At 51.0% G+C, this 27,310-nt stretch overlaps 9 protein-coding genes across 14 annotated transcripts; 3 read left to right on the top strand and 6 right to left on the bottom strand.

The window, feature by feature from the left end:
• Nucleotides 1-3,039: 3,039 nt before the first annotated feature.
• On the top strand, nt 3,040-8,217 carry PV09_00932. Of its 2 annotated transcripts, XM_016353755.1 has the most exons (5): nt 3,040-3,498; nt 3,598-3,628; nt 4,012-4,512; nt 4,625-7,476; nt 7,555-8,217. In XM_016353755.1, the coding sequence occupies exons 1-5, from the start codon at nt 3,412-3,414 to the stop codon at nt 7,702-7,704; spliced, it is 3,621 nt and encodes a 1,206-aa protein (XP_016218908.1). In that variant the 5' UTR covers nt 3,040-3,411; the 3' UTR covers nt 7,705-8,217. The 2 variants fall into 2 exon arrangements, with proteins under 2 accessions (XP_016218908.1, XP_016218909.1); XM_016353756.1 differs by having other exon boundaries at nt 3,040-3,628.
• A 652-nt stretch (nt 8,218-8,869) lies between these two features.
• PV09_00933 (uncharacterized protein) lies at nt 8,870-9,277 on the bottom strand (the record flags this gene model as incomplete). The annotated part of the gene is made up of 1 exon (XM_016353757.1): nt 8,870-9,277. One exon carries the CDS (start codon nt 9,275-9,277, stop codon nt 8,870-8,872), a length of 408 nt encoding a protein of 135 aa, XP_016218910.1.
• Nucleotides 9,278-10,081: 804 nt separating this feature from the next.
• On the bottom strand, nt 10,082-11,504 carry PV09_00934 (uncharacterized protein; the record flags this gene model as incomplete). Its single annotated transcript, XM_016353758.1, has 5 exons — nt 10,082-10,084; nt 10,142-10,901; nt 10,955-11,098; nt 11,153-11,257; nt 11,314-11,504. The coding sequence occupies 5 exons, from the start codon at nt 11,502-11,504 to the stop codon at nt 10,082-10,084; spliced, it is 1,203 nt and encodes a 400-aa protein (XP_016218911.1).
• Nucleotides 11,505-13,838: 2,334 nt separating this feature from the next.
• Nucleotides 13,839-14,992, bottom strand: PV09_00935 (uncharacterized protein). The gene is made up of 3 exons (XM_016353759.1): nt 14,828-14,992; nt 14,676-14,773; nt 13,839-14,604 (listed from the first exon to the last, which is right to left on the bottom strand). Exons 1-3 carry the CDS (start codon nt 14,967-14,969, stop codon nt 14,224-14,226), a joined length of 621 nt encoding a protein of 206 aa, XP_016218912.1. The 5' UTR covers nt 14,970-14,992; the 3' UTR covers nt 13,839-14,223.
• Nucleotides 14,993-15,642: 650 nt separating this feature from the next.
• Nucleotides 15,643-18,005, bottom strand: PV09_00936. 2 transcript variants are annotated; one of them, XM_016353760.1, is made up of 4 exons: nt 17,599-18,005; nt 16,698-17,443; nt 16,349-16,644; nt 15,643-16,289 (listed from the first exon to the last, which is right to left on the bottom strand). In XM_016353760.1, exons 1-4 carry the CDS (start codon nt 17,903-17,905, stop codon nt 15,710-15,712), a joined length of 1,929 nt encoding a protein of 642 aa, XP_016218913.1. In that variant the 5' UTR covers nt 17,906-18,005; the 3' UTR covers nt 15,643-15,709. The 2 variants fall into 2 exon arrangements, with proteins under 2 accessions (XP_016218913.1, XP_016218914.1); XM_016353761.1 differs by having other exon boundaries at nt 16,698-18,005.
• A 516-nt stretch (nt 18,006-18,521) lies between these two features.
• PV09_00937 (uncharacterized protein) lies at nt 18,522-20,026 on the bottom strand. The gene is made up of 2 exons (XM_016353762.1): nt 19,507-20,026; nt 18,522-19,446 (listed from the first exon to the last, which is right to left on the bottom strand). The coding sequence occupies exons 1-2, from the start codon at nt 19,742-19,744 to the stop codon at nt 18,872-18,874; spliced, it is 813 nt and encodes a 270-aa protein (XP_016218915.1). The 5' UTR covers nt 19,745-20,026; the 3' UTR covers nt 18,522-18,871.
• Nucleotides 20,027-20,975: 949 nt separating this feature from the next.
• On the top strand, nt 20,976-24,895 carry PV09_00938 (uncharacterized protein). The gene has a single exon (XM_016353763.1). The coding sequence runs from the start codon at nt 21,223-21,225 to the stop codon at nt 24,832-24,834; it is 3,612 nt and encodes a 1,203-aa protein (XP_016218916.1). The 5' UTR covers nt 20,976-21,222; the 3' UTR covers nt 24,835-24,895.
• A 194-nt stretch (nt 24,896-25,089) lies between these two features.
• PV09_00939 (uncharacterized protein) lies at nt 25,090-26,588 on the top strand. Its single transcript, XM_016353764.1, has one exon. It carries the CDS (start codon nt 25,128-25,130, stop codon nt 25,923-25,925), a length of 798 nt encoding a protein of 265 aa, XP_016218917.1. The 5' UTR covers nt 25,090-25,127; the 3' UTR covers nt 25,926-26,588.
• Nucleotides 25,844-27,227, bottom strand: PV09_00940. 4 transcript variants are annotated; one of them, XM_016353768.1, is made up of 4 exons: nt 26,943-27,227; nt 26,808-26,879; nt 26,596-26,734; nt 25,844-26,503 (listed from the first exon to the last, which is right to left on the bottom strand). In XM_016353768.1, exons 3-4 carry the CDS (start codon nt 26,680-26,682, stop codon nt 26,006-26,008), a joined length of 585 nt encoding a protein of 194 aa, XP_016218921.1. In that variant the 5' UTR covers nt 26,683-26,734; nt 26,808-26,879; nt 26,943-27,227; the 3' UTR covers nt 25,844-26,005. The 4 variants fall into 4 exon arrangements, with proteins under 4 accessions (XP_016218921.1, XP_016218919.1, XP_016218920.1 ...); XM_016353766.1 differs by having other exon boundaries at nt 26,596-26,941; nt 26,993-27,227; XM_016353767.1 differs by having other exon boundaries at nt 26,596-26,879.
• Nucleotides 27,228-27,310: the final 83 nt, after the last annotated feature.

Below are 27,310 nucleotides of genomic sequence, written 5' to 3' on the forward strand. Positions count from 1 at the left end.
GAATGTCTCAGCTGGCAAATGTCGCGGCGGGCGCTTTGACATAAGGTCAGGTTCGTCCATGGCAACTAGGTCTTTGATGGGTTGAACCGGATCACGTGGGAGCTTTCGGTTCGTCTTCGTGCAGCAATGGAAGAGAGTGCATGCTTAGCTGGTTGAATGTGGGTTTGCTCTCGTCGACGGAAATGAAGGGTAAGTCGGGGGGGGCCCGAATGTATTCACAGGCGACTGACTCATCGGCTAACACCACGTCGAAATGGTCTCGCTTGAGATGAAGTCGGCAGATCGGCGCGATATGTATGTGCACGAGGAGAGCGTTCACGGCGGCCAGGTCCACGACAAAAGCCGGAGAGCTATTCCTAGCGTCGCATGGAAGCAACGTGGACAAGCTGCATTAGCAATGCTCATGCTCCAGGACGGGGCATCGCGCAGCAATGTACAGTCTACAATGCGGAGACGATATTGAGGTCCAGGAATCTTGTCGCGGTGACAGCTACGATGGAATGGCGCTCATCCGGAGCCAAATTTGGCCGAAAAATCAAGAGCACCTTTCCTGATTCGGTTGCCAGGACGGGATATGTTAAATCAGGTGTTGTCTTCGGCTGCAAATAGCAATCACGCCAGTCCCTGGACAAGCAACTGCATACATGCGGGAACGCCTGCAGAGACGTGATGAAGACAACAGATGAGCGGTCACAATGACAGACGAAGCATATACAGCTACGTGGTTGATAGGACCAGCTCTTAAAAGCGCTGAGCTAAAAACAGGAACGTGCGACGAACGTCATCTACTTCCATGTGTGCATTCATGGTGGAAAGGGCTTAAAGGGTTGCATCGCGTAGATGTCGCAAGGGTATATACTCCCCCCTTACAGCCGAGACATGAAATTCCTGAGCTTCCAAGATCGGCGAGCCACGTCTGAGATTCTTCCAGAAATGCTCGAGCCTGAGTCGGGAGAGAACAAGGTGTGTGAGGGTGCAACTTGGATCACAGAAACAAACACAGTGCTGCTGGCGCAGGTATGGTTTGAGGATGGCAAAGCCGGAGTAGATTGTAAGGTTTTCTGGGTGGACTGAATGATCTGCGTCGCGAATACACTCGACCCGGTAAAGATGCCGGGCATCGTTTATGGACGGGAATCTGTTCGCTCGATTCCTGGGCCATCATCATCATCCTCACCGAAGCACTTCGAGAGGAGACGAGGTGAGCCAAATGTACCGGAGCCGCAGTTGGCACAAATAGAGGCTTTGCTGGCTGCTCTCCACACCCTTACCGGCAGTCGGCTTGGCGGCCAGAGTGGACACGTCGTCCAGAGACCCATTCTTCCGACGCGCACCATTTGTAGCTGCCCTAAACGCTGGGTCGGCGTCTTGAAACGAGCATATTTAATCTGTAACTTGGAGGCGCGTGGAACAAACAGTGTAACGGAGCGCAAGGCCAAAGGCTGGCCGTAACCTCGAGTGGAGATGGGGCGCGGCAAAGAAGTGGTGATAGCTTGGTACAACACAAGTCGACGCGTTCACAAGGATGGCACGCGACAGCGACGACGTTGGAAGTTGGAAAGAACGGTGTTCGACTGCGTTGCGAGCTTGTCCAACCCTGAGCAGCGCGGTTCAAGAAAAACATCCCGATTCGACTTCCAGGCCCAGGCTTGGGTTCTCCCTGACGCCAGGCTGGTTCCAGCATGGCCAGAAGGATGGTGCCGCGCGCCGATCTGCTCCCAGAACGACGGCTCGGCACACAAGAGGCATCGGCTTGGAGCTGTGGAGTTGGCTTGCGACAATGTGGCGCCATCCGTCTGTTGCACTGGCCTGACGGTCTGGGTAGGGGTACGTACCCGTCGAAAGCAACCAAACCGTTGCAGGTAGTCACTCGTTTGATGCTTCTGGGGCCGTGGCTTTGCTCGACCAACGTGTCGAAACAACGCGATTTGCAGTCTTCGGTGCAGGCATGCTTGGACGTGGTCTACGCACGGGATGCAGAGATGGGGCTGGCTGTGTGGCAGATCTGTTCTTAGGCATGTGACATATACATGCTCGCCTCGCTAAAGATAGCCGCGCCGGGGAATGAGAACAAATAACACAGAAATTTGGGCCGCGTCGGTCTGGCGCTCTGTTTGCTCAGCGCTGAATGGGGCCACATCGTTCCCAGACCCAACAGAGAGCTGCCGGGACGAGGAGAGGGCTCGGCACAACCATGGGCGACCACGAACTGGACTTTGGCCGGTTGGGGGACGCGCTCCTGCGAAAGCGACGGAGCTTTCGAGGTGTGCGCGGCAACAAGCATGGCTGCCGCACGACGAAAGTGCAAACAAAAGAGGGTGGCGTTCTCGCGGGACGACGTCTCACACGAAGTAGATGTGCAGGAAGTCCACTGTCACGAACGGGACGAGCAGTCCAGAGCGAGGAAAAGGGAGCAGATCAGGAGACGCAAGGAGGCCGTGTGTCAACGGGCTCTTCCACGAGCATGCACAGCAAGAACCCCCCCACACGCTCTAGGGTGGTGCACGGCGAAGTGTCCCCGCAGCGTTGACTGATGGACCGCCGTCGTCGCGGCGAGCAGGAAAAGCTGACGGACGCGTCCAGTCCTGCTGCTTCTTGGGTCGATTTCGCCGCGGGCCACGCCAGGAACGCAAAGCTCGAAGCAGCCGGCCGGCGATGCGCAGCCGTCACAAAGACGACAGCAAGCGTCACCTTGGCTCCGAGCCGAACGGCCACGAGCAGATGTGCAGAGCACCGGCCGCGGGCGTCGACAGCGACTGTCAAGCAGGCCGGCCGGCAAGGGGACGTCGAAGAGCTGCACGGCGTCGTTCAGCCCAAGCGGAGGCGTGTGTGCGTGCGATCTCCTGTCGAGCCCCCATCTCCTTGCACCCACCACGCCCGGCGGTCCAGCCTGCAGCCGTCGCGGGCCAATGCGTGCTGCTGGCGCTGTCCCGTTTGCGGGCTAGCAGCAGAGAATCAACGGCCTCCAAGCCTTTCGCTGGGTCGAGCTGCACGGTGCACGGGGGCGGAGGGGATCCTCATCGTCGTTTGACCAGCGCGGCCTACACGCTTCTCATTTCCCCGATTGCACCGCGCACCACCACCACCACCACCACCATCACCTCCTCCCTGGCCCCGTCCTCCTCGTTGCGGATGGCGGTTTGTGACGTGCTTCTTCTTGCCATCCTCTGTCTGATGTGAGCATCGCGCTCGCTTTTCCATTTTGGCTTTCTGCACCCATTCGCATCGGCTGGACCACGTCTTCGTGCCCTGGCGCCGGAGCTTCGCACCTCCGTTGGGCGAACGTCGAGGTGAACGACCATCGCCAGAGCCACGGCGACGCACGCAAAGCACGCATACGCTGCCCCTTCGCACGTTCGAAAACGCACCTGCACTCGCTCCCTGGCGACCGCTGCCGGCTCGATCTGACCGATGGCCACGCTCGAGGCCTCGAGCCCGTTTCCCGACAGTTCGATCGATCCGGACGATGTCGTGTACCCGTGCAAAGGATGTGGAGAGGTATGGCAACGATGCTGGCGATGGACTGTCCCCGTCCAGAGGATGCGTGTCGGCGCGATGGAAGAGTGGTGACAGCGTGACTGACGATGCCCGACGCAGATTCTCGAAGAAGGCAAGGCCTTTGAGCTAGGTAGGAGCCACCGTTACCGCCTCGATTCGCATCCCCCTTCCTCCCCGTCCCCATGCCGTCTCCCTGTTGCTTGTGTCGCTGTCTTCGCCGCTCTCTTCGCCGAATGTGCGGCTCGCAGCCGAATGCTTGACCTACTACGTCCACACTTGCCTGTGGGCTGCCTCTACGCCTGGCCGACTCTTCTCTCCACCTTCTCGTCCACACCCTCTGACCCCAGGTGTACTTGCGTTCGTGCCTACCGTCTGGCTTCTACCGCTCGTTCACCCTCGCCCCCGCCTTGCCCATACCCATGACCATCGTCACGGCGCTCGCTCTTTCGGTCTTGGAGAGAGCGATTAGGGATATGCATCAGATTGCTAACGTGCATTTGAATCGTTGCGTAGCTGGCAACCGATGGCACATTGACTGCTTCCGGTGTAACACCTGCGGCACCCTCCTCGATTCCGACGCTAACCTGCTCCTTCTCGGCGACGGCTCGCTCATCTGCAACAATTGCACGTACAGTTGCAGCGCTTGCAACAACAAAATCGAGGACCTTGCAATCCTGACCGGCGATCAGGCTTTCTGCGCCAATTGCTTTCGGTGCCGCAATTGTAAACGCAAGATTGACAACTTGCGCTACGCTCGCACATCACATGGCATCTTTTGCATGAGCTGTCATGAAAGTCTGATGGCACGACGACGCAAGAACAAAAAAGCGACACGCAACCCCACGCCTGCCTCCAACGGTCTTAACAAATCTTTGCCTGACATTCCGCAACATGAGATCCCACCCAGCGCATTCGACACGCCAGATCTCGAGACGCCGTCGTCAGACAAGCTGAACGACTCCGTTTACTCGGGCGGCGCCTCTTCAAGCCGTGCTACCAAGACTCGAAAGGATGGTAAGTGTCTCTTCATGTCGTGCCAAACAATGACCGAAGAAATCTGTCCATCTAAATTCGCAAACGAGTGTACGACATGCCTACGACTTGGCTTTCTAACGAGAGTCCACAGCAACCGACGACGATCAAATCTTGCTACCTGCATCTACTTTCCAAGGTACCACCGCTAGCAACAACAATAACAACAATCGCACATCCTCAAACTCAAAGACCTTGTCGTATGCAGACAACGGCACCGACTTCTTCGGAAGTGTTCCTTTCATGCTTGACCCTAAGGATTCCGTGAGCGAAGCGTCACCTCCACCTAGAAGCGGGGAGTTTTCAGAGGCAGGAGGTAAGATGGAGAGTAAGGGTACTTCTCGCGACTACTTCGGACGTACTCCCGCATCCACGTCTCTAAGAGAACCGTCGTTGCGGGAATCTCTTAAGCAAGAATCACGGTCCTCATCAGTGGAGCGCAACCAGGGGACAAGTCCACATATAGCGTATCAACAAAAGGACCGTAAGGCCACCGAACACATTAGTGATACTATGAGAAAACGTCAAGACGAGCAGAACCGGTCCAATGCGCAGGTCACTTCTCTACAGGACTCGTCGACCGAAGGAGATTTCAAACTACAAGATGTGCCTAAGCAACGAAAAACCTCTACACCGCGACAAAATTCTAGGAATGAGGGCTCTACGACCGCCGCGAGCAGCCAAGTGGTTGAGCGCAACGACCAAGCACGCGAGAATAAGCGCAACTTGGATGCAGCTCCTCGTCTGGTAGAGCGTATATCCTACGTCTCTGACGACTGGCCTTCACCTGGTCCTGGCACCCCGCAAAGTCTTGTGGCGCCCACGAAAGAGGTTGAGCGCCCTAAGCGAGGTGACTCTCTAGCAGCTTCAGCCTTGAAACCCTCCGTCACGAGAAAAGAGGTTGGCTCCGCGGGTTCATCGGGACGTACAACACCAACACCTCCGACAACTCACGATCGCGCTGTCCCGTCGTCAGCATCCCAAAGTAGCCGATTCACATCCAAGCAGACCGAATCTCCCGAATCGAAAACACAGTTTGAGCCGCCACCTCGTGCCCCGAGCCGTCCGGGCACTGTTCAGAACACATCTGAGACGGACATCTTTGCCGCGCCTCGAGCCCCCCCTCCGGCTCCTCCTGTTACCAGACATGCACCGAGTGCATCGACAAGCACTGTTCGCAGCGATAGTTCCACCCAAAAGTCGCCCAACCTTCCCCGCAGTAGCACTGGTGGAGAGTTTAGCATGACGGAAGAGTTCGAACGTATAATGGGAGGCGGAGAGAAGAGCAGCGAGCCGGGTATGTTCCGCAAGGTTTCAAACGCTGTCAAGCACGGGAGAAGCTTCAGCGATCGGGCTCCACGGTCTGAGCGTTCGTCGCAGTCGCAAAAGTGGCCACGATCACCGCTGAACGGCTCGATGGAGATCAGCAGTCCTACGTCAGCGACGTCTCCGAATGCTCATGAAGAGAACATTCTATTGAAGAACAAGCTACGTCAGGCTCAAGAAAGAATCGCGAAACTTGAGCTCGAGAAGAATGGCTTGCAGACGCTCGTGTCAAACAACGTCGACATATCACAGGTTAATATAGAGCTGAAGGAGAAGCGGTCAACCATGGCCTTTTTGGACACACAGCGCGAGCTCGTCGTACGCGAGCTTGAAATTATGACTGAGCATCTACGCCGAGCCAAAGATTCAAATCAAGCTCTGGACGTCAACGAGCTAAAGTCAGGAGTGACTCGTGATTTCGCTGCGGCCCTGCAGAAGCTGAAAGACACTCTCGGGAAACAGATCGAGGAGCTTATGCAGAAGAGAAATGATTTGACAAGCGAGATTGACGATCTTATTCAGATGAAGGATAAAGGCTTCCAAGAATATGAATCGCTTAGCGCACGCAATCATCAACTAACACAGCATAACAATGAGCTTATCGCTAGCATTCAGGGTAACATGAAAGCCAGCGCACGCCACAATGCTGCCGATGGATCTGCCGATGCTGGTCGACAGATGGCCAACGGCTTAGGCTTGTACATTTCTCAAAACAAGCATGGAGTGCGGCAAGATTCGAACGACCTGCGAGAACTTCTGAGTTCATCTACGGACTATTCCCAGACCACACTTGCCACAGATCAAGACTCAGAACCTCTCGTCGTCGCGACACCCCAAGTGGTCAAGATTGGAAAAGGTAGACCAAACGTGTTCAAGAAGGGCACTCAAGGTTTTGTCAAAGGGCTGCGCAATGTCCGAAAGGAACTCGCCGGCGCCGAGCGGACGGACCGTTCTGCCGAGCGCAACAACAGCATGCCCTATAATCTCGAGGGCACTCCCTACAACCAGATGCCTCAAGTTACCGATCAAAGCCGCAACGAGACGCGTACTCCGGCTGACGCTGCGGGGCGTCAAAAATTTGGTGATTTTTTCAGAGGCGAGCGCTCGGAAAAAGGCCATCTTAAGCATTTGAAGGGTGGTCCCAACAGCAGCAACACGAATCTAGTCAGTGATTCAAATCTTGTCTTCGGCACCGATCTCAGCCTGCGTTGTGAATACGAGAAGCGCGTCATCCCCAGTATTGTAAGCCGATGCATTGAGGAAGTTGAGCTTCGAGGTATGGACGTGGAAGGTATCTACCGCAAGAGTGGCGGAACCGGCCAAGTCAATCAAATTCGAGCAGGTTTCGAGAAGGATGTTGATTACGATATATCCGACCCAGATCTTGACATTCATGCTGTGACGTCTGCATTAAAGCAGTATCTTCGCAAGCTACCTACACCGCTCATTACCTACGACGTCTACGAACACCTCCTCGAATGCGCACGTATTGAAGATCAGAAGGCACGGGCGCAGCCCATGAAGGCTGCCATCAATGCCTTGCCCAAGAGCCACAAAGATTGTTTGGAATTTTTAGTCTTTCATCTCGCAAAAGTTATGGCCCATGAGAAGCACAATTTGGTAAGTTCTGCCGATCCCTGTACAGGTTTTCTTATTGCCCACAAGAGCAATGTGTATGCTGACACGACACTCTCATAGATGACTCCTCTCAATCTTGCCGTTGTCTTTGCGCCCACTATCATGCGCCCGGTCTCCATCGAACGAGAAATGAGTGACATGCAACTTCAGCGCATTGCAGTTCAGTCCATTCTCGAAATGAACCAGGTCATTTTTGGATATGATATGTGATGTGCTTGTGACGGTAACCGCTTTCCAACTCTCACCGTGGGACAGGATTAGAAAGTCCAGACATCTGAAGATTCCCAAAAAAAATTCAGTTTACATCTTTGCGCGTTTGATATTCCCCAGCATGTACTTTGGTTTTGCTTTTCATGGACGGGTCAGTTTGCGGGCGTGAAGTCCGTAATTGTATAATTTTTCGTTCTCATTAGAACCTTCACAGGGCCTCTTTAAATACTCATTCTCACATGAATCACGCTGGGAACATCGAGTGAATATTTAGTTTTTGTATACCAAATTTGTTTCGGTCGGCGGAAAGCGATATGGGCTAGGTTGAAGCAACAGCCCCTTTGCTGGCGTTCGAGTCATTCAAGTCTTCCACAACATAGCACGCGAGCAGAGCAAATGGCGTCCGGGTAGGATACCTTTCATTTTCATTCTTCAGGGTCCAGCGGACTCTTATGTGTAACTTGAATAAGTTCAAACCATCAACCTCTTTAACGTTGAAGTTATCTTTCTTGACTGAAGTTTTACAAGTTCGGTTTTTTTCTTTTATCGGGTTCACACCTCTGGGGATAAGCAATACATTCAGATAGAGGTATCGGTTGATGTCCATGCCCAAAATCCCATTGTCGGCCCATCGTGTGAAGCCACGCCTGCAGGGTGTGCACCATAGACACCAAGAAGCTACTCCACGAGTCTTCTGTATCATCTTTGGTGTGGCACGAAGACATGACTGCAGGATGAGTAGATGATGAGCTTTCGTTTGACTACAAGCAGTCCCATCAAGTTGTAAAGGCTGCCGTCTTGATGTGATGACAACCATCAAACTTGCCTGGCTGAGTTGAACCTCCGGCTCAGGCCATATATGGCGCTAGAGAACGTTGGTTCTTGCGTTGGATATCAGTACTAGAATACATGGATCTGCCAATCATAGCGACCCAACAATCTCCAGTCTTTACGCCTTCCTGCCCATGCAACAACAGCACAATCATCAGTGCCGGTATCCATGTTGATGTCCCTTTAGCCGAACATTACTGCACGCCGATGATTTGCCGTAGCAATTCCTTCTCGAACTATATCATTATCCAAAACTCCTCAAAGTGCCTTGTCACATGCGATCCAAATCTGCTCCACTCCCAAATTTCAGTCCAACATCTCTTGCTGCCAAACTTCATGTCGCTGTTGCTGATGTTGCAGGAGTGCCGCGACTTTCAGGTCGGAGTGTTCCAGACAGGTTACCGGCACCAATGCTCTTAACCTCTCCATTACTTGCAATTGTGAGACTCTTAACAACATTGGGTTTCCTAAATGATCGAACAGTAGCGATTGCATCGTTCCCCTCGGAGGAAAGATTCAAGTTCAATGAAAGTAGGTTTACGGCGTCTGAAGGCGCATCGTCCACGGGCAGAGACGAAAGGCTATCAGCAGTAGTGTGTTGCACCGCACCGACAGTACTGACCGCGGCGAGTGCAGCATTGTACATACCGGTATTCGCTGTTGCCGGGTGGTACGTGCGGAAAGGTGAGGAGACGGCTGACGTAGGCCAGGCGTAGCTGTAGGAGCTGTTGTGAGAAAACATATTAGCACGACTGTTCAGCAATGGCTTGCATAAGTCAGCAAGCACTGGCAGAAATCGAAAACGAAGGGCAAGTAACGACAGAACAGAAACATAGCGAAAGCGTATAAGACGTCTTTTCATGCACAAATGAACTTCATTTTCGAGAGGCAGGCCATTGAAACACATCGACTAAAATTGAGAACATTGCCAAAAAAAAAAGGAGGGGTTGAAATATGCTCAAAAGTTTCGCATTGAACTCTAAACGCAAACCCTAGAGCGAGAGCCAAGCTCATGCGAACTCAGTCGATAGACCAAGCAAACATGGCAGGTCTCGCGAATTTGCACCCGGGCAAGATTTTGGTACAACAGTATGACTTTGATCATACCTTGTCCATATTGTGCTTAGCAAATCCTTTCGACCTAAATGAAAACGTCGTTTGTTCTTGGTGATTGAACCATCATCGTGCAGCTCCGGAAAGGTGAGGCCTTGCGGTCAACCCAGAATATTGTTGGTACAAAACTGTGCATGAAGAGAAAAAGTTGTTTTCTCTAAGCCGCCCGATGTTGCCGAAAAGCATTCGCGTAAGAATGACAATGTACGGATGGGGTATGGTGATTGATGGTGCGGAAACGCGAGCAAGTGAAAGAAAGTGTAAGGAAAAGCAAATGTGTTGCTGCAGTGTGAGACTTTTTCGGCTTGGCCGTATCAAGACAAACTCCAACGGAAGATTCGTGATAATGCGCATCATCATGAGCAGACATTACTGAAGAAGTCGTGATCGCTGAAGTTGCTGCAAAGAAGCCAGTGATAGAACCTAGAAATGCTTACTTCTAAAGTGATCAGCACATGGATTGTGACCAGAAATGAAATCCTGTGGATCATACCTTCATTGGAGGAAAGCCGCCGTAATGTGCAGGAGGCATACCCATATTCGGATAGACTGGCGGCGGAGGAGCCGGCCGATATGGAGTACCGGCTGGACCGGAGTTATTCTGGCTACGTCCCCAAGACAGACGAACTCGTGAGTTGCCGATTGGGTAGCCTTGCATCTGATTGATGGCCATCTCAGCGGCATGGCGCTGCACGAACTGGACGAAACCACAGCCCTTCCCAGGAGGGATCTTGACATAAGTGATTTCACCAAAGCCCTGGAAGAAAGAACGCAGTTCGTCCTCGGTCACATAACCTGACAGGCCACCGACGAAGACTGTAGTATTGTTTGGGTCTGTGAACTGGTTCATTGGCATTCCGCCTTGCCCGGCAGCGGATCCGTAGAAACCAAGAGGGGGAGCGCCGCCCATCCCGTAGCCCATGCCCATGTTCATGCCAGGAGGGTGCATGCCCATTGGACCTCCCGGTCCTGCGCCACCGCTCTTATTCTTTGGCGTGGCTGTAGAAATGCGCATTGGTCGGTTGCCACAGTAGACGCCTTGCATCTCGGTCAGAGCGCGCTGCTGTTCGCTCTCATCGGTGAATCGAACGAAGCCGTAGCCGCGAGACATGCCGCTAATAGGATCGGACATGATCTTGGCGGACTTGCAGGACGGAAATTTATTTTGGAAAAGCGAATGCAGAACGTACTCGTTGACTTCGGGTCCCAAATCGCCCACGAAAATGGAGTATTCTGGACCTCGCTCATCGCGGCTAAGAAAAGATTAGTCATCGGTTGAACCACAACCTCGCTGTTCGCAACTCACTTGCGATCCGCAAGACCTCCGCCAGATGCCCAATTGAGTTTAAAGGGACGGCTCGAGTTTGGAATCTGCTGCCCATTGAGAGCCAGTGCTTTAGAAGCAGCCTCAGGAGTTTGGAAGTCAACGAAACAGTAGCCGGCATTTGAACTGGATGATGGTTAGTTTGCACGGGTATTGCCTTTAACAGGTCTCTCAACTGACCCAGTGAATTTGTCTCGGATCATCTTGACATTCACTTGTTCTCCCATGCCATACCACAAGCTTCGGATGAAATTCTCGTCAATCCAAGGCTCCAGTTCGCCCATCCTGCGCAAATATTAGTCATAATGCTCTTTGTTGAAGCTGTAGTGCATATAACAAACCAAAGTGTAGTCTTTCCCTCTGGATTGGTGGGGGTACCTGTGCCAGCAGCGGGCGTTGGAACTGCACCAGCTGTGAACTGAGCCTGTCCATCACCGAGGCCTGGAGCACCTGGGACAGGGACGCCAGGTGCGCTGCCATCTGCTGGCTGCTCACCGCCGTAGAGGGGAGCGTTGCCTTGAGGGAAGCTCATTTCGATAAAGGGCGCAAATGAAGGTGTACAGTGCACGTGCTGAAAGAGTTGCGCGTTCTGATGCCGACGCGGAGGAGATCCGATCGAGAGCGCAAAAGGTTATATAGGTGGATAGCTAGTGACTGCAAGTCAGCCGTGCGTGCATACATGTTGAGAGCGGAGGTGTGGCCCACACGAGTAGTAACTCTGAAAGCTATGAGAGACCGAAGAGAAGGACTGGAGTTTGGGACGGACCGTAAATCTCAAAGGAATACTATATAATAGCTGGTCCCAGGGAAAACGGCAAAGAAACTCCAGTACGCGCAGTAGCAATGAAGCCCTCGAAGAGAATGCGGCCGTGTCGTCGTTGGTGTAAGTGGATGTTTGACAGTAGCAGAAACACTCAGTCGCGAAACCTAAAGTTATACAACCACGTTAGCCCGTTGCGCTATCCCATCACTTGTCGCACCGTCACTGGTCACTCCAGTGCAACCGGGCAGGCGCCGGATCCATCAAGCGCGATGGCAGCGGCGACAGCCACGGTTTGCGAGACGCAGTAGACGGGGGTTAAGAAGACCAAATCTGATGGTGGCCGGAGGGCGCGGGGAGAAGAGCTGGGTCTCACGGCGAAGAAGAGGCGAAGGGACTTGAGGCATCTTGCAGAATCTCTTGATCATCGATGGAAGAGTGGGTGAGACGGGAGCTTTGACGCATAAGGCGAGCGCGCCCGTGAGGCGGCTCTCCTGGCGCAAGACGAGGTGGGGAGACGTGAACTGCCGGCTCGGGTGTGGGCGACGGCGGCGGCGACGATGCAATGCGCGCTGGGAAGCGCTGCGGTGCGGACTGGATGTTTGGCTGTGGGCACTTACCTGATGACGAAGTCGACAAAATTGCCGGCGCCCAAGTGTTCAATGCAAGACGGAAGGGAAGGAAACCACGCTGAAGGAGGACTTGGGGGGGGAGGACTGTGATGAGAATGATGGGGATGAGGACGATGCGAAAAGCAACGAAACCGCTTGAAGCAAAGGAGGAAAGGCAGAGAGGAGAAGAGAGAGAAAGAGGAAAGAGAGCGCGAGAGCGGCGGAGACAGAGTCGAGTGTGGGACGGGCTACAAATCGGTACGTTAGTGTAGAGTTTGTGCTTTGGTCCGGGTCGTAGGGGCCTCTCAGTTCCAGTGCGCGGTGCACCTGTGCCCAGCAGTGCCGGGAGCCCAGAGCCCAGTGCCCGGCAGCGCCCACAGCCCGCCGCCCGCCGCCCGCAGCCCACTGAGATTGCGCGACAAAGCGGCTCGCACGTGACGCCCGCCGCGCGCGCTTTTCGGCCTTCATTTCCATGCGACGCCTGAGCGCATCGTCGCCAGCGATCAGCGCATCCCGACCGGTCCCAAGCTTTCACCATTCAGGCGAAGCCCTGCGGCTTTATCCATGGCCATGTTGAGAAGGTTTATCTCGACCCGTCCGTCCATGCCGCCTGACGACACCACCAACACCAACAAGAACAGCACCAGCCGGAGCGCGAACGAGAAAGAGGATAAGCGACTGCTAGAGCCAGGCCAGCCGAATGCACAGCGTGCGCACGATCAGCCTCAATCTACCATACATACAGTAGTACGACGCGAGTGGGCCGCCCACCTGCTGCGGCACCTAGCCAGTTGCCTTCTCCCATCATTACGTGCACGCGCTGCTCATCTTTCTGGCTGTCCGTCGCACACAAAACTCTGTTCCGTACTGCTTCCCAAATCTTACCTTTCCGCTCTTCCGCCCTCTTTGCACTCTCTTCTTCACCATGTACTTTTATCATCGTGGCGCACAGCGAGCCCAGCATGACGCCATCTTATTCTTATAAATAGCCTCCTCCTATCTCGGCTCTCATGCTCCACTCTTCATTACGAAAACTGCTACGACTCCCAGATCTCCTCGTGCATCGGCAACGGCGACCACGAGGCTGCCCAAACATCCCTGGAGCGCATCCCCTCTCTGTGCTCTTTTTTGGTTCCGTTTCGTCATCATTCGCCTTGCACTAGTTTTGTTGCGCATCATCTTTGCCGCCATTCTGACACATCTCCTCCCATCATACTTCCTTCACCCACCTGCACTCCCATTCCGCACATACCAAACATTAACACACAGCTCGGATTTTTCCCACCTCCTGGAGAGAACCCCGCTGCTGCCAGCTTCCGGCTCTTCTCATTTGTCCCTCATCATAAGAGGAGGCGGGGGGACCCGTCTTTCAGTCCCGAAAGTTTCCTTTAGCTCAGGGTCCATTTTTGAGCAGCCAGCCTGCCACAAAAAAAATTAAAAATAAAAAAATTAAATTAAAAAAAAAATTGTGTGTGTCCACACTGCGGACTTTTCTCGGTATCTGTGTCATGCAGTGCCTGGCGAGAGGCCTCTAGTCGTGCTCATTTTTACGCTGTTTCGTGCGTAGGCTTATGGTTGTAGGGCAAATCGTATCTCCATGACATGCTTATCTCCCTTGTCTTGCGCTTTAACTCATCCATGAAATTCTCACCGTGACCCACAAGATACCTCAAAAAGCATGCTAAAAGAGAGACAAACAACGAGTGAAGCCACGGACAAGTCAACCACAACAGAACGAATAAAAATGATTCATTGATCTTTTCGTGATTGCTTTTTCCCCTGATGCACAGTCACAACTAACCCGTGCCGTTATTTGATCCAACGCATTCTTGAACTTGCGTACTAACACAGTATTACCACAATCTACGTTGGCTATTCGTTCAAGCACCGATTTCCTTCGCTTCGCGGCCCTCTTGGAAAACCTTGTCGAAGTCAAATTCGTCCCACCTAATGTCCGGGTTGAGGCCCGCAAACTTCCATACGCCGTCGATCTTCTTGTACCAATGTTGATTGGTGCTGTGGGCGTACCCGCGAACTTCGATTTCTTTGCTGTCTTCGCTCTTGTACTTCTGGTGGGGAACCCACAGCTGATGCCAGCCAATGATCTCTGAGTCAGACACCTTCTCATATCGCGAGCCGCCGCAGAAGTGTTGCGTCTTGAGCAATGGGTTGCCGAGCACAGTTTTGTCAGATGCCATCTTGACGTACTCATCGGCAGGCATAGCCTCCCAGATCTTATTAAGGAAGGAGCGGTAATCAATCTGGGCATATCACTTCGTCAGTTCGCTGTCCTGGCAAGCTGGGCCTGCCCGCGGGGCGCAGAGGAGCTTACTCTCAGTGTTGGTGCAACAATACGTCGCAGACGCTCCCAATCTTTCGTATCATACGCATCGGCCCACTCGAAATAGGCAGTCGAGACGCCCATGAAGTCTGTTCGTTTTCAGTAGATAAATCAATGGACGTGCGCCAAGTACTGCTCCGTACCTTCAAATGTAATGTCACCGTGCTTAGGAATGTCAGCCATGATGATGTTGTCACCGTCTCCTTTTTTTCCTGGATATAACCACCTTGGGATGGTAGAACAAAGGTGAAATTTTAGGAAATGTGATCGTGAGCGCTTATGCATCTCCTTATATACACAGGCATACACCCTCACTGGCTACGGATGCAGCGCCGAGTGGACAACCGGGTCCCCTCCCAACCCCCGCCACCTGGGATTGCCTCCCACCACAGCTTTGCTGCGAATTACCCATCACTCTTATCCAGCCTGTGAAATAACACAGTTCTGTTCATATCCTCTCACTCTTGAACCCATACTATAGTTTCGATTTGCTCGCAAAGTTTAACAAATGTAAAATGCACTACAATAGCCAGTCAAAAGCTAACCGTAGTGTTCCTTCGATGCTACCGTATGCAGGTACATCTCAGGGTCAAAGACCTCCCCCACTCCCATATCAACGTACTAAAAATAGACTGGCTAAGCCTTGCATTTTGACAGTCCATGCGCACCTGGCTGCTGGCTAAGAAAAATGGTTATGTTTACTTTTGAAGGTGTGGGCATAGAGATGCGACATCGAACGATCTTTCCATTGTGTATTCATATTCACCCCTTCAACAAGCAAAAAAAAAGCAAAAAAAATATTGAGGACTCATGGAGTTGTGGTCATGGACAGCTACCGTAATTTCACAGAATCTGTCGAGGCAAAACCTTACCAACCTGCCAATCCGTTGTTCCATGAGAAGCGTTGGAATGGTTACCTGTAGTTGTCTTTAGGTTTGTGCCTGATTTGAGAACTTTCGTTAGCATTGAAAGGATTAACATATTATATCGCACATGCTTCGCTACCTTGTTTTCTGTTATTTGGATTAATTGAGGAGATTATGTCTTCCCACTGATGCACCATCGCCGCTTTCATCCAAGTTTCCAAACGTGATAAAATTTCCAAACAGACTTTGATCGTTCATCTGCGTTCCTGACTCTTCTACAATGCCTTGAAACGCTTCCTCCCTTGTCACAGCTGGTAAATACACATTCATCAGCGCTTTCCTGCTTTGAAAAATCTCTTGTGCTACGCCTCGAACCTGGCTAAGAACCGTTCGTGCTATAGGCCAGATCTCACCTTGTCGCTTTAGCACTCCGATGTTGAGCTTGATATGCTCTTTGATGGCAGAATCATCATCGGGAGTAAGAATGAATGACCAATATGAGAGAAAAACAACCGAGGCCATAACTACGGCACAAGAGAAAAATGGTGTGTGTTTAAGCAAAGGACAGGGGAGTGTTATCAACGCTGAGATATCATGTGCTGCTTTGAGCGCTTTGGCAGTGTGTAGTTCCTGCCCTGCCGACGGTATTGGTGTTTGGTGTGCGGCAATACATGTAGTGACATCTCTCGCATCATCAGAATTTAAATCTGAACGAGGTCGATGGAGAATGATGGTGCATCTGCGACGATCAATTAGTCATGGACACGCAAAGGATGTGGCGAACTCGTCACGACTCACGAATAAGCAATCATGAACGCCTCGAACAAAATCTCATCAACTTTGCCCATCTTGTCTATTGCCGATCTCTTGTTCGGTGGTAAGTGGAGCCACCAATTCGCGAGATGCACATCTGCTTGTGCGACAAGCTGGGCGTCTATGGTTGCATTCTCAGCCTGCATCCTTTGCAGAGCACAAACCTTGTGCAAAAGCCGCACAGCATCAATTCTGTATGTTGCAGACGAAAACGCTGTAGACTCATCTTCAAAGGCAGAACAATCGTAATCCTCGAGTGTCTTGTACACAGGCGGTATTTGCTGTAGGTAGCGTGAGTACATGCAAGGTCTGGGAATCGAAGTAGATTACTTACCCCGGAAAGAAATTCGTCCTCTTCGCAAGGTAGAAAGACCTCCTGCCTAATTCCGTGTAGAGTAAGCTGATAGTGCATGGGGTTTACTCCGGTAAAAAAGCCGTCACAGACAAAGACCTCCCACCAGGTCCTCCGCCAACACTCTTCTAATAGTGGTTGACCTTGGCCAAAATGGACGGCATACTCGTTCCTGTTCATTCCGAGATCGCAAGCCAGCTTAGCCACGGCTCTCATGACTTCTGCAGACTCTTGCTCAAAGCCTGACATGTGGAGCCCAATCGCGAATAATAGGAGGGTTTGCACCTTTGTGCCGTCCATTGGAAGAGCATCCTGCGCTACGAGCTGCTGAATCGCATTTTGGTAATCCCCACTCCTAGCCGAAGGGATATATAGCGATCCGATATACTTCATAGCCAATTCAAGATGAGAGGTTTGCCATCCGTCAAAGAGGTTTAAGCAATGATTGGGTGGTAGAAAAGGATGGGTTGGGTGAAAGTATGTATAAAAAGCATTCATCAGACCAGTTTCAGAAGCATCGTTAAATGATGGAGGGGTCAATGGGCCAGCTGGTACAAGTTGTCTGGGCGGAGTCTGAACATCAAAACCAAGTCTCATGGCATCGTCAGGCGACGAACGCACGGGTGATGTGGTAGATGACAGCTCTTGCACGGTCGCTGCTGCATCTGTCTTTGCGAGAGGCAGCTCAGTTTGCTGAACGTTGGTTCTAGCACCTTGTGCTTGTATTCCTATTCAAACAAACAACCGAGTAAGCAGCTTGAGCTGGATCCTTACATAGGAATTGTGCCGTTTCACAGGAGGTGTAGCAAGCGACAGTCGATATCTCGTTCTTGGCTTGCACTTTCGGATATGACGAGTTCAATTTTACAAAACTGATACGTACCGAACGTATTCTGACCGACGCTTTGAGGTATCGAGGCCTTCGCTGTTCGTCGCGGCCCTTTCCAGCCTCTTCTCGATTTGAGATAGACACAACTCAGATTCTCGCTCACGCAACGAGCACATCGCACAGCCCCGTCGCATTTCAAATGCCGACTACGGCACGATACGCATGCCACTGCTATGGAAGACCGCGTCACCGTGGTAGATGTGATTTCGCTTCGATGCTGACTATTTGAGCTGCTGGGATGTTCAGGCTCTGTATTGCCAGAACCCAAATCGACAGCGCATTTCGGGTCGGATCCGAGCATGTTTACGACTGGTTGACTTCATGGATTATTATTTTGAGTGCATGTCACGGAAATGTTCATTGATGTATGTTCGCGAGATGGCGTCCCAACGACAGATTCGTTTTGGCCACTCCGCAGCGATCTTTTAACCCTGCTAGGGAAGTCAGGCCCTGAGTTTCGAGAAGCAAGCTTAACATCACGTGCCATTGGATATCTCAATAAGTTGAGTCTTGCAACCTCAGCTCCGGCGGTATAAAATTCGGATATCCCATCCTGAGCGATGAGTATTTCACAATGTATCATGCTATTTCAGACCAGGTGCAAATCATAAAAATTACGTTACGTATACAACAGTGCTTGTGCGAGGAACATTTGAGACAGCCTTTCGCTTTCTTAATCCCGGCATGCAACGATCCCGCCTATTTACGGCTTGTCCATTCTTACCTCCATGCTTAATTTTTCAGTGGTTTTTAAAACGATTCATCAACTACTCTGCCTATATGTCCTGATTTCCGTTCTTAAACATAGGTGACTGTGCCCGTTCTTACCTGGCACTGTAGGTTTGTCAAAAGAAGGAACCATCTCACCGACATAATGGATGCTAGATACGAATGAACAGAAATAAGCAGCCAAGCTACTTGCATATTTCGACATTAGATGTTAGTAGTCTGAACAATCTTACTCTGCAAATCGAAGATAGAGCAAAAATACATGATACATGATCGGGTTCCATTTGTCCACATTATATAGAGATGTCCTTGAGGCATAAATGGCGTCGTCGCGTTCCAAATAGAAGATTTGTCCGTCTGAACCCACCGTTAAGTTACACAGGTACTTTCCAGATTGCATGGATTGTCATGTTTAAGGCTGACAGTGTCTGTATCAGCTTATATAGATATGTGTAGCTATCTGCTGGCTTACTATTCGATTAACAATCTTTGCAGTCTGCGGTAGACAGCTGTATCGCTTAAGGTACACTCAGGCCTCTCATCCGTTGCGACCGATCCCCAATCTCTTGCTCATCCTGCCAGCCCTTGATCTAGCATCACCCATCAGGCTGGTATCCACCTCCATCTCATCGCCGTCGTCGTCTTTTAGATCCAATGCACCACGTTTGGGTCGACTCTTTTCAGATTCCTCAGCCTGAGCAATCTTCTCGTCCACCAGCATCTGCACACGTGCATTTTGTTCCCCTCTTCTCTGTGCGTTATGCTTGATTGTGTTGACCTCGCCTTCCAACTGTGCAAGCATGTATGTGCATTGTTCGGACCACTGTGCTAGAGCTGCTGCTAGTGCAGGAATGCTACCAGGTGCCAGATCACGTAGAGGGGCAACCGAAGTAATGTTGACGACTTGATGAGCGGGATCGAGAGTGCCGATCACGATATTGGAGTAGATTGCGGTGGTGATGAGAGATTCAAGTGCCTGGGGCGAGTCCAGGGATAACGCAGATTGAAGTGACGAGTAAGTAAGGCTGGCTTGTCGACTAGCAAGTGGGAGGAGAGATAGTAAACGTAGTTTCTGCGCTTGTTGCGGCGAAAGCTGTGGCAGACCATTCGCGTCTATTGCTGCTCAGTATCCGTCATGTTTGTCCAAAAACGAGAGCACTCGAGGTTACTGACCCTTGTAATCTGTCCATGTACCCCAAGCAAAGATCTCAAGCAGCTTGTAGTGCGGTGAATACTCATCAGACCCTCTTAGAGCGTGGATATTAGGCATATGTAGCAACTCAGCAAAGACAAAGGTGTTCGGGTCCGAGGTAACTCTTAATACCAAGTCAGCGGCCGCGCGTGGGGATTTAGCATCTTTAGACAGCAAAATGTATGACTCCAGCGCATTAATCGCACGTTGTTGTTCCATGCTGATCACACATATGAATAATCCGTATTGGTAGGTGTACAAAGTTGAGCTGCGAAAGGAAAATGAACGCAGACTGGAGTTGGGCAAGCTATCGGCAGACAAACCGTTGACGGAGCAAGGAGTGTGTGAAAAAAATCTTAACGGTGATGAAGTGTAGTGGTTGCGTTTGCGGTCACATTAGCTCAAACAGTAGGCATCACGGACGATACATGTACGGGAGGGGATATGTGGCGAACCGATGCTGCTTGCCAAAGTACAAGCTGATACCACCAAGGCAGCCAGTACAGACGTCAAGTTCGCAGCTGTCTATCGATGGACAGCGTAGACTTTCTTGCCATTTGAGTTCACTATACGCACAAATCACGGCCATTCGTTGTGCCGGCAAACAAAGAACGCTTCAACGTTCATGCTTTTGGCTAAGAAACGTGAGATCACACTTGGATCTGCTTTAGATCAGGATTGCATTTCCTTCCCCTCCCCTTCCTCTTTTTCTTTCTAGAGACTCATAGCTCTTGCGTGTCGTAAAAGATGTAGGCTCTCGATCTTTTTGCGATCCAGTAGATGGATGATCAGAGGCTTTGTTTTCTTAATCTACGTTTATAACGCTGATGCAAGAGACTCCTTAAGGCATCCCTGCAACGGTTGCTTCTGATTTCATCTCCGGATGCCGGTCTTAACCCGCAAAGCGTGTTTGTGGCCATAGCATTGCAAGCTAAACACGAATGGCAGCCCACGTCTGAGCTGAAAGAATACAGGATAGAGAGCCCACGGCGCACACGTTGCGAGCAAATAAATTCAATTATTTCCAGCATCTGATCCCAGAGAAACAAGTGTGAAATGGGGTGCTGGCGAGGGGAGCTTGTAATGGCAACGGTGGTCGTCAAGACACGAGACTTGCGGAGTTTTGGATGTCAAACAGGAGGGTTCTGCTTCCGAGCAGCCTCGAGTACAAAGCCAAGTCAGCACCCGGCTGCCAAGCGTCGGACATGGTCTTTCTTTGCCTCTGCTTCGCTGTTAGATTTCGATCGAGTTGATTCGAGTTGTTTGCGTGTCCTCTAGTGTTTGTGCTCCTGCTTGCAAAGTATATTGAGCAAAGTCTTCGCAGACAAATCTAAGAATAGACGGGCGTGGAGTGCACCGCGCTCGCCAAAGGCCACCAAACCGAATCAGAAGGTTTGCCACATAATAGTACGATTGAGTCGCAGTGCTTCCCTTCGCTAACGCCCTTTCCAGCACCCCGGTCGGTTGCGCGTTTGATCAAGAGAACAATCCGACTCTCAACGCTATACTACACGCCGTCGAGACTGCAACTCGTACTGCATATTGCTTCATTATCCTTTGTCTCCGACCGACATATTGTATTCATAATCTGCCCGCACTATTCGTTTTGGCTGCGAATAAGCAGCTCACCTGGAGAAAGAGCTGATTACCTCTCCTCCCTCCCACCCCGGTTATTCCGGAATCAACTTTCGGAGAGAATGACAGCCCAAATCTCGCATAATCCTGTACCTGCTGGCGGGTTACACCCTTCGAATCTCTCGAGACTGCAGAGATCTACACGTAAAATGCACATGGCAACGACGACATTGAAGGTCGAAGGCATGACCTGTAGTGCCTGCACGTCCGCAGTTGAAGCAGCCTTCAGGAACGTTGATGGTGTGTACGACGTGTCCGTCAGCTTGGTCATGGAGCGCGCGGTCGTGCGACATGACCCATTAAAGATTTCAGCAGCCCAGATTAAGGACATGATAGAAGATCGCGGTTTCGACGCTGAGATCCTCTCCTCCGACACACCGCAGTCTATGTCTGGTGAATCCCGCATCGACTTGCTGGACTCCGATGAGGAAGATACAGATGAGCTCCAGCTGAGTACAACGACTATATCAGTGGGAGGAATGACATGTGGTGCCTGTACATCAGCTGTCGAAGGCGCGTTCAAAAATGTGAACGGCATCAAATCATTCAGCATCTCCTTGCTTTCCGAACGCGCTGTCGTACAACACGAACCCAATCTCATCAACCCTCAACGCCTACTTGCCATCATAGAAGAGACTGGGTTCGACGCCAAGCTTGTTGATTCAGTCACTTCAGGTCACTACACGAAGCACAAAAGAAGTCGCAGGAGCAAGGGCGTACAAAAACATGACACCTTGACCACAACCGTGGCAATTGAGGGTATGACGTGCGGAGCCTGCACATCCGCTGTGGAGGCAGGCTTCAGAGACTTGGACGGTGTGCTCCAATTCAGCATAAGCTTGCTAGCCGAGCGCGCAGTCATTGTTCACGATCCTGTCAAACTCAGTGCTACTCGACTTACTGAGATTATTGACGAATGTGGCTTCGATGCGCGAGTAGTCTCGTCTGTGGAAGGGAATTCACAGTCAACGTCGTCTACGAATACAGTTCATCTAAAGGTTTACGGTGTCCCTGGTGCAGATGAAGCGAATGCTCTTGCAGATTCTCTGAGAAGCCATCCGGGCATTGAAGAAGCGAGAATTGAGGTTGGAACGGGTCGGGCTATTATTACACATCACCAAGCTACATGTGGACTCCGTGCAATAGTTGGATATATCGAACAGGCCGGATACAATGCACTAGTGGCAGAAGCTGACGACAACAATGCTCAGCTGGAATCACTTGCAAAGACGAAAGAGATTCAAGAATGGCGCCGCGCCTTTCGCACTTCTCTTATGTTCGCGATACCTGTTTTTCTCACGAGCATGATATTTCCTATGTTTCTTCCTTTTCTTGATTTCGGCAGCATCCCAATATTGCCGGGCATCTGGCTTGGCGATCTAGTCTGCTTGGTTCTTACGATACCCGTACAGTTTGGCATTGGCAGGCGTTTCTATCTCTCTGCATTCAAATCTGTTAAGCATGGCTCCCCTACAATGGATGTTTTGGTTGTATTAGGTACATCTGCAGCGTTCTTTTTTAGCGTGGCCGCGATGGTTGTGTCGTTCTTCACACCACCTCACTCACGGCCTAGCACCGTATTCGACACCAGCTCTATGTTGATCACATTCATTACCCTCGGACGTTATCTTGAGAATCGAGCGAAGGGACAGACGTCGAAGGCTCTTTCAAGATTAATGTCTCTTGCCCCATCAATGGCTACGATCTACCGAGACCCCATTGCTGCGGCAAAAGCTGCAGAAGTCTGGGATAATGTTGATCAAAAACCAGTGGAGCGAAGAACGAGCATCGGGCACGCGGCAAGCGAGGAGATCATCATTCCTACCGAGTTGATCGAGGTCGGTGACATAGTTATTCTTCGTCCTGGAGACAAAATTCCAGCAGACGGCACCGTCTTACGAGGCGAGAGCTATGTTAATGAGAGCATGGTCACTGGTGAAGCAATGCCTATCTTCAAGAAGAAGAATGCACCTGTCATGGCTGGGACGGTGAACGGAGAGGGTAGGCTGGACATAATGGTCACGAGAGCAGGACGTGACACTCAGCTCAGCCAGATTGTCCACTTGGTTCAAGAGGCCCAAACAAGTCGTGCTCCGATTCAGCGCGTTGCTGATATGGTCGCCGGCTACTTTGTCACTGTCATCATCACTCTCGGGCTTGCAACCTTCGTTTCGTGGATGATCTTGAGCCACGTCCTCATTAGTCCCCCGTCTATTTTTCTTGCTGCCGAAAGCGGTGGAAGGCTCATGGTCTGCGTCAAGCTATGCATTTCGGTAATTGTATTTGCTTGCCCATGTGCCCTGGGTTTATCCACACCCACGGCTGTGATGGTCGGCACTGGCGTTGGTGCTGAGAAGGGCATTCTCATCAAAGGTGGTGAAACATTAGAGAGAGCAACCAAGGTCACACATGTCGTCTTTGACAAAACTGGTACCCTGACTGCAGGCAAAATGAGCGTTTCCAACTTTCAAATATCTGCCAAGTGGGACTCCGATGACAAGACGCGTCGTCTTTGGTGGACTTTAGTAGGTCTTGCCGAAATGAGCAGCGAGCATCCTATTGCTAAAGCGATAGTACTGCATGCGAAGACTAATCTTGGGCTGGACTCAGAAAGCGCTCTGGACGGCAGCGTTAGAGATTTTGAAGCCAAAGTCGGTAAGGGCATTGTGGCAAAGGTTGAGGCTGCAATCAGTTCAAACAGCCAAAGTCACGACGTGCTCGCCGGTAATTTGAAGCTCCTCCACGATCACGACATAGCGATTCCAGAAGACGCAGACACGGAGTCTCGAAGCTCGTCGACTGGCATGGACGGAGTTCAAGCCTCGAAATCAGCATCCGCAGGAGAGACTGTAGTACATCTCGCCATCGACAGGGTGTACTGTGGTCGTATAGCACTCTCTGACACGATCAAGCCATCTGCAAAATCAACAATTCTGGCTCTTCGGCGCCTTGGCATCACTTCAAGCATTGTCACAGGCGACTCGCGTACTCCAGCTCTTGTAGTCGCAAGACAGGTCGGAATTTCAGCAAAAAATGTTCACGCGAGCTGTGCGCCAGGCGACAAGCAAACTTTCATAGAAGACCTTCAGCTGCCCAAACCAGAGGGTGGACCCGGCGAAATCGTCGCAATGGTTGGAGATGGAATCAACGACTCTCCTGCTCTTGCCACCGCCAGCATTGGTATCGCGCTAAGCAGCGGTACTGACGTGGCTATGGAAGCGGCTAGCATCGTTCTCATGAATGCCGGGGACCTCCTTTCGGTTCCAGCAAGTCTCCACCTAAGTCAAAGCATCTTTCGCCGAATCAAGTTGAACTTGCTATGGGCGTGTGGCTACAATGTCGTGGGTCTACCCTTTGCTATGGGCTTCTTCCTTCCTTGGGGTCTACATTTACATCCTATGGCTGCAGGTGCGGCAATGGCCTGCTCTAGCGTTTCCGTGGTTGCGTCAAGCTTGGCTCTTCGATGGTGGAGTAGACCCCGATGGATGTCCATCAAAGTTTTAGATCCTACCAATGAAGCTGCCAATGGGGAGCTGGATACTCCCCCCGAAAGTTTGATTAGCAGCATCTCTAGCTTCATCAAAGATGGCATGTACGGGGCAAAATCACTGCTGATACGTAAGAAAGGAGACGAAGCGGCGTACGTACCGTTAAGAGACATGGGAGAAGTTTAAATCATTGTGCTTTTGTATATACAACATTCGAATAACATGTGCGAAGTCACTTCCTCTCTGATTGTTCAAACGCCTTGTGAAGGCATCAAAATGCATCTAGCATACTGCTCATAAGTGCTTTTTATCGTTGAGTATGCAGACGATTGTTGGAGCCAAAGCAAAGAGGTAGGAGTTCGATCCACATATGATGCCAAGCCTTAATCTTGGACCCTGTAAATCTGCCACAAATTTTTTTTTCTTACGCGACGTCTTCAGCAGCCATCAGACGAACAATCCCCGCAACGCGCAAGACGATGTCCTCGATACGCAATGCAGTACACCGCCGCAATCACAAAGAGCGTTCCCAGCCTCACGGGCGTGAGAAATGGGGTCTCCTTGAGAAGCACAAGGACTACGCTCTTCGTGCAAAGGACCACAAGGAAAAGCAGAAGCGCTTGAAGATCTTGAAAGAGAAAGCAGCATTAGCGAACCCGGATGAGTTCAGCTTCAGAATGATTTCGACCAGAACAATAAATGGGCAAAGAATTGCGGATCGAGGAAACAAAGCTCTAAGCACGGATGTTGTCCGAATTTTGAAGACACAAGATGTGGGTTATGTTAGGGTTATGCTACAGAAGACAAGGAGGGAAAGAGAGAAGCTGGAATCCGAGATCCAAATCTCCACAGAGGGAAGAATAGTGCCGCTGAAAACTGGCACTGAGAACGGGGCAGATGAGTTGGAAGATGAGGATGAAGATGCAGAGAGAAGAGCCAAAAAAGTTGTGTTTGTCAACTCCGTAGACGAACAAAACGAAATATTGAACTTCGATGATGAAGAAAAAGACAAAGAAACTTCGCTTGTCTCGAAGAGGCTATCAAGAAGTGAATTGGAAAAAAAATGTCAGGCAGAAATAGCGGCGAGGCGAGCAACAAGGAAGCGAGCACAGCAACACGAAGTACGAAAAGCCCTTTTAGAGGCTGTTCGGAAGAAAGAAGAGAAACTTATGCTTGCTGAGCAGGAGCTTGTACTGCAGCGTGCAAAGATGAGCAATTTGGTTGGTGGTATCAACAAGCATGGTCTCAAATTCAGGATTCGGGAACGCAAGAGATGAATCCGGCAATGAACCCAGCACTGAACTCAGCAGTGAACCCAGCAGTCTTTGGCTGGAGCCAGAACACCATTAATACTAGGTTACATTTTGCTCGGCATACGCATGGCACCGTCCAGCCTTAACACCGTGCCGTTAAGCATTGAATTCTCGATGATGTGCATAACAAGACTCGAGAACTCCTCCGGCTTGCCAGCCCTTACTGGGAATTCCATTGTTCGCTCCAAACTCTTTCGCGCCCGCTCTGGCATTATTCGAGTCATTGCGCTATCAAACAAACTTGGTGCAATGGTTACGGCGCGAATACCGTGTCTTGCAAGATCTCGGGCGAGTGGCAGAGTGAGCGCCGCTATTGCACCCTTGGACGCGGAATAAGCTACTTGCCCGGGCTGCCCGTCAAAGGCTGCTGATGATGATATCATAATCAATACACCTCTTTCTCCATCTTCAGTCAAGGGCTCGTTCTTGACCATATGTGGTACGCAAAGGCGTACTAGATCCAGTGTTCCACGCAGGTTAACTTTAAGCACAAAGTCTATTTGTTCAATGGCTACAGGTTTCCCGGAACGCGCGTCGTATATCTGCGGGATTCTGTTAGAATGAGACGGGCGTGTAGTTGAGCGTACCATTTCAAACTAGAACAAGAACATATACACAAATATCGAGTGCGTACCTTCGCAGCAGCACCCACGCCTGCAGCAGCGATAAGCCCAGCTAACGGCTTCCCTGTATCCTTCACCCATGCCATAGTCCGGTCCATCGCTGCTTTTACACTTATCGTGTCGCTGACATCTGTTTCGAAAAATTTCACTCTTTCGCCTTTTAATTGTCTGACTACTTTCTCGCCGTTTTCTGCATTTAAATCAAGTAACGAGATGTACGCACCGGCACGGTGCAGATCCAGGGCACTGGCGAGTCCAAGTCCACTGCAGCCACCAGATACAACAAATGTGCGTGCTATAGGTTTCATCTTAGCATGTAGCAATTAAGAGTACGATGAGAGTAATGAGAAAAACTTGCTGCTATGCGTAAGTCATGACCTGACTTGATGAAGAGGTCTGCTTTCATACACTCAATGAGAATGGTCACAAGACGTTATCAAGTTGGACCTTGTGATGTTCCATTTTGTATCTAGCCGAGGCGGCTGCGAGTCACCATGTAGGAAGAAATTGACTGCGCACGGGCCACAACACCAAAACGGACATCAAAACAACGCGGTTGTTAGGAATACTTTCCCGATACCGACTAGCTTCACTAATGTAAGCCACTTCGGAAGGGTTCAGCTTCCTAGAGCAAGGGAACAATGTATAACCAGAGCTTATTAAGGAAGGAATATAATAAGATAGTTATGTTTATGGCTTAGAATAGTATGAGCTTCAGGAGTATGA

The sequence above is a fragment of the Verruconis gallopava genome (genome assembly GCF_000836295.1).
Source record: "Verruconis gallopava strain CBS 43764 unplaced genomic scaffold supercont1.2, whole genome shotgun sequence".
In the NCBI taxonomy this organism is placed as follows: Eukaryota; Fungi; Ascomycota; class Dothideomycetes; order Venturiales; family Sympoventuriaceae; genus Verruconis; species Verruconis gallopava.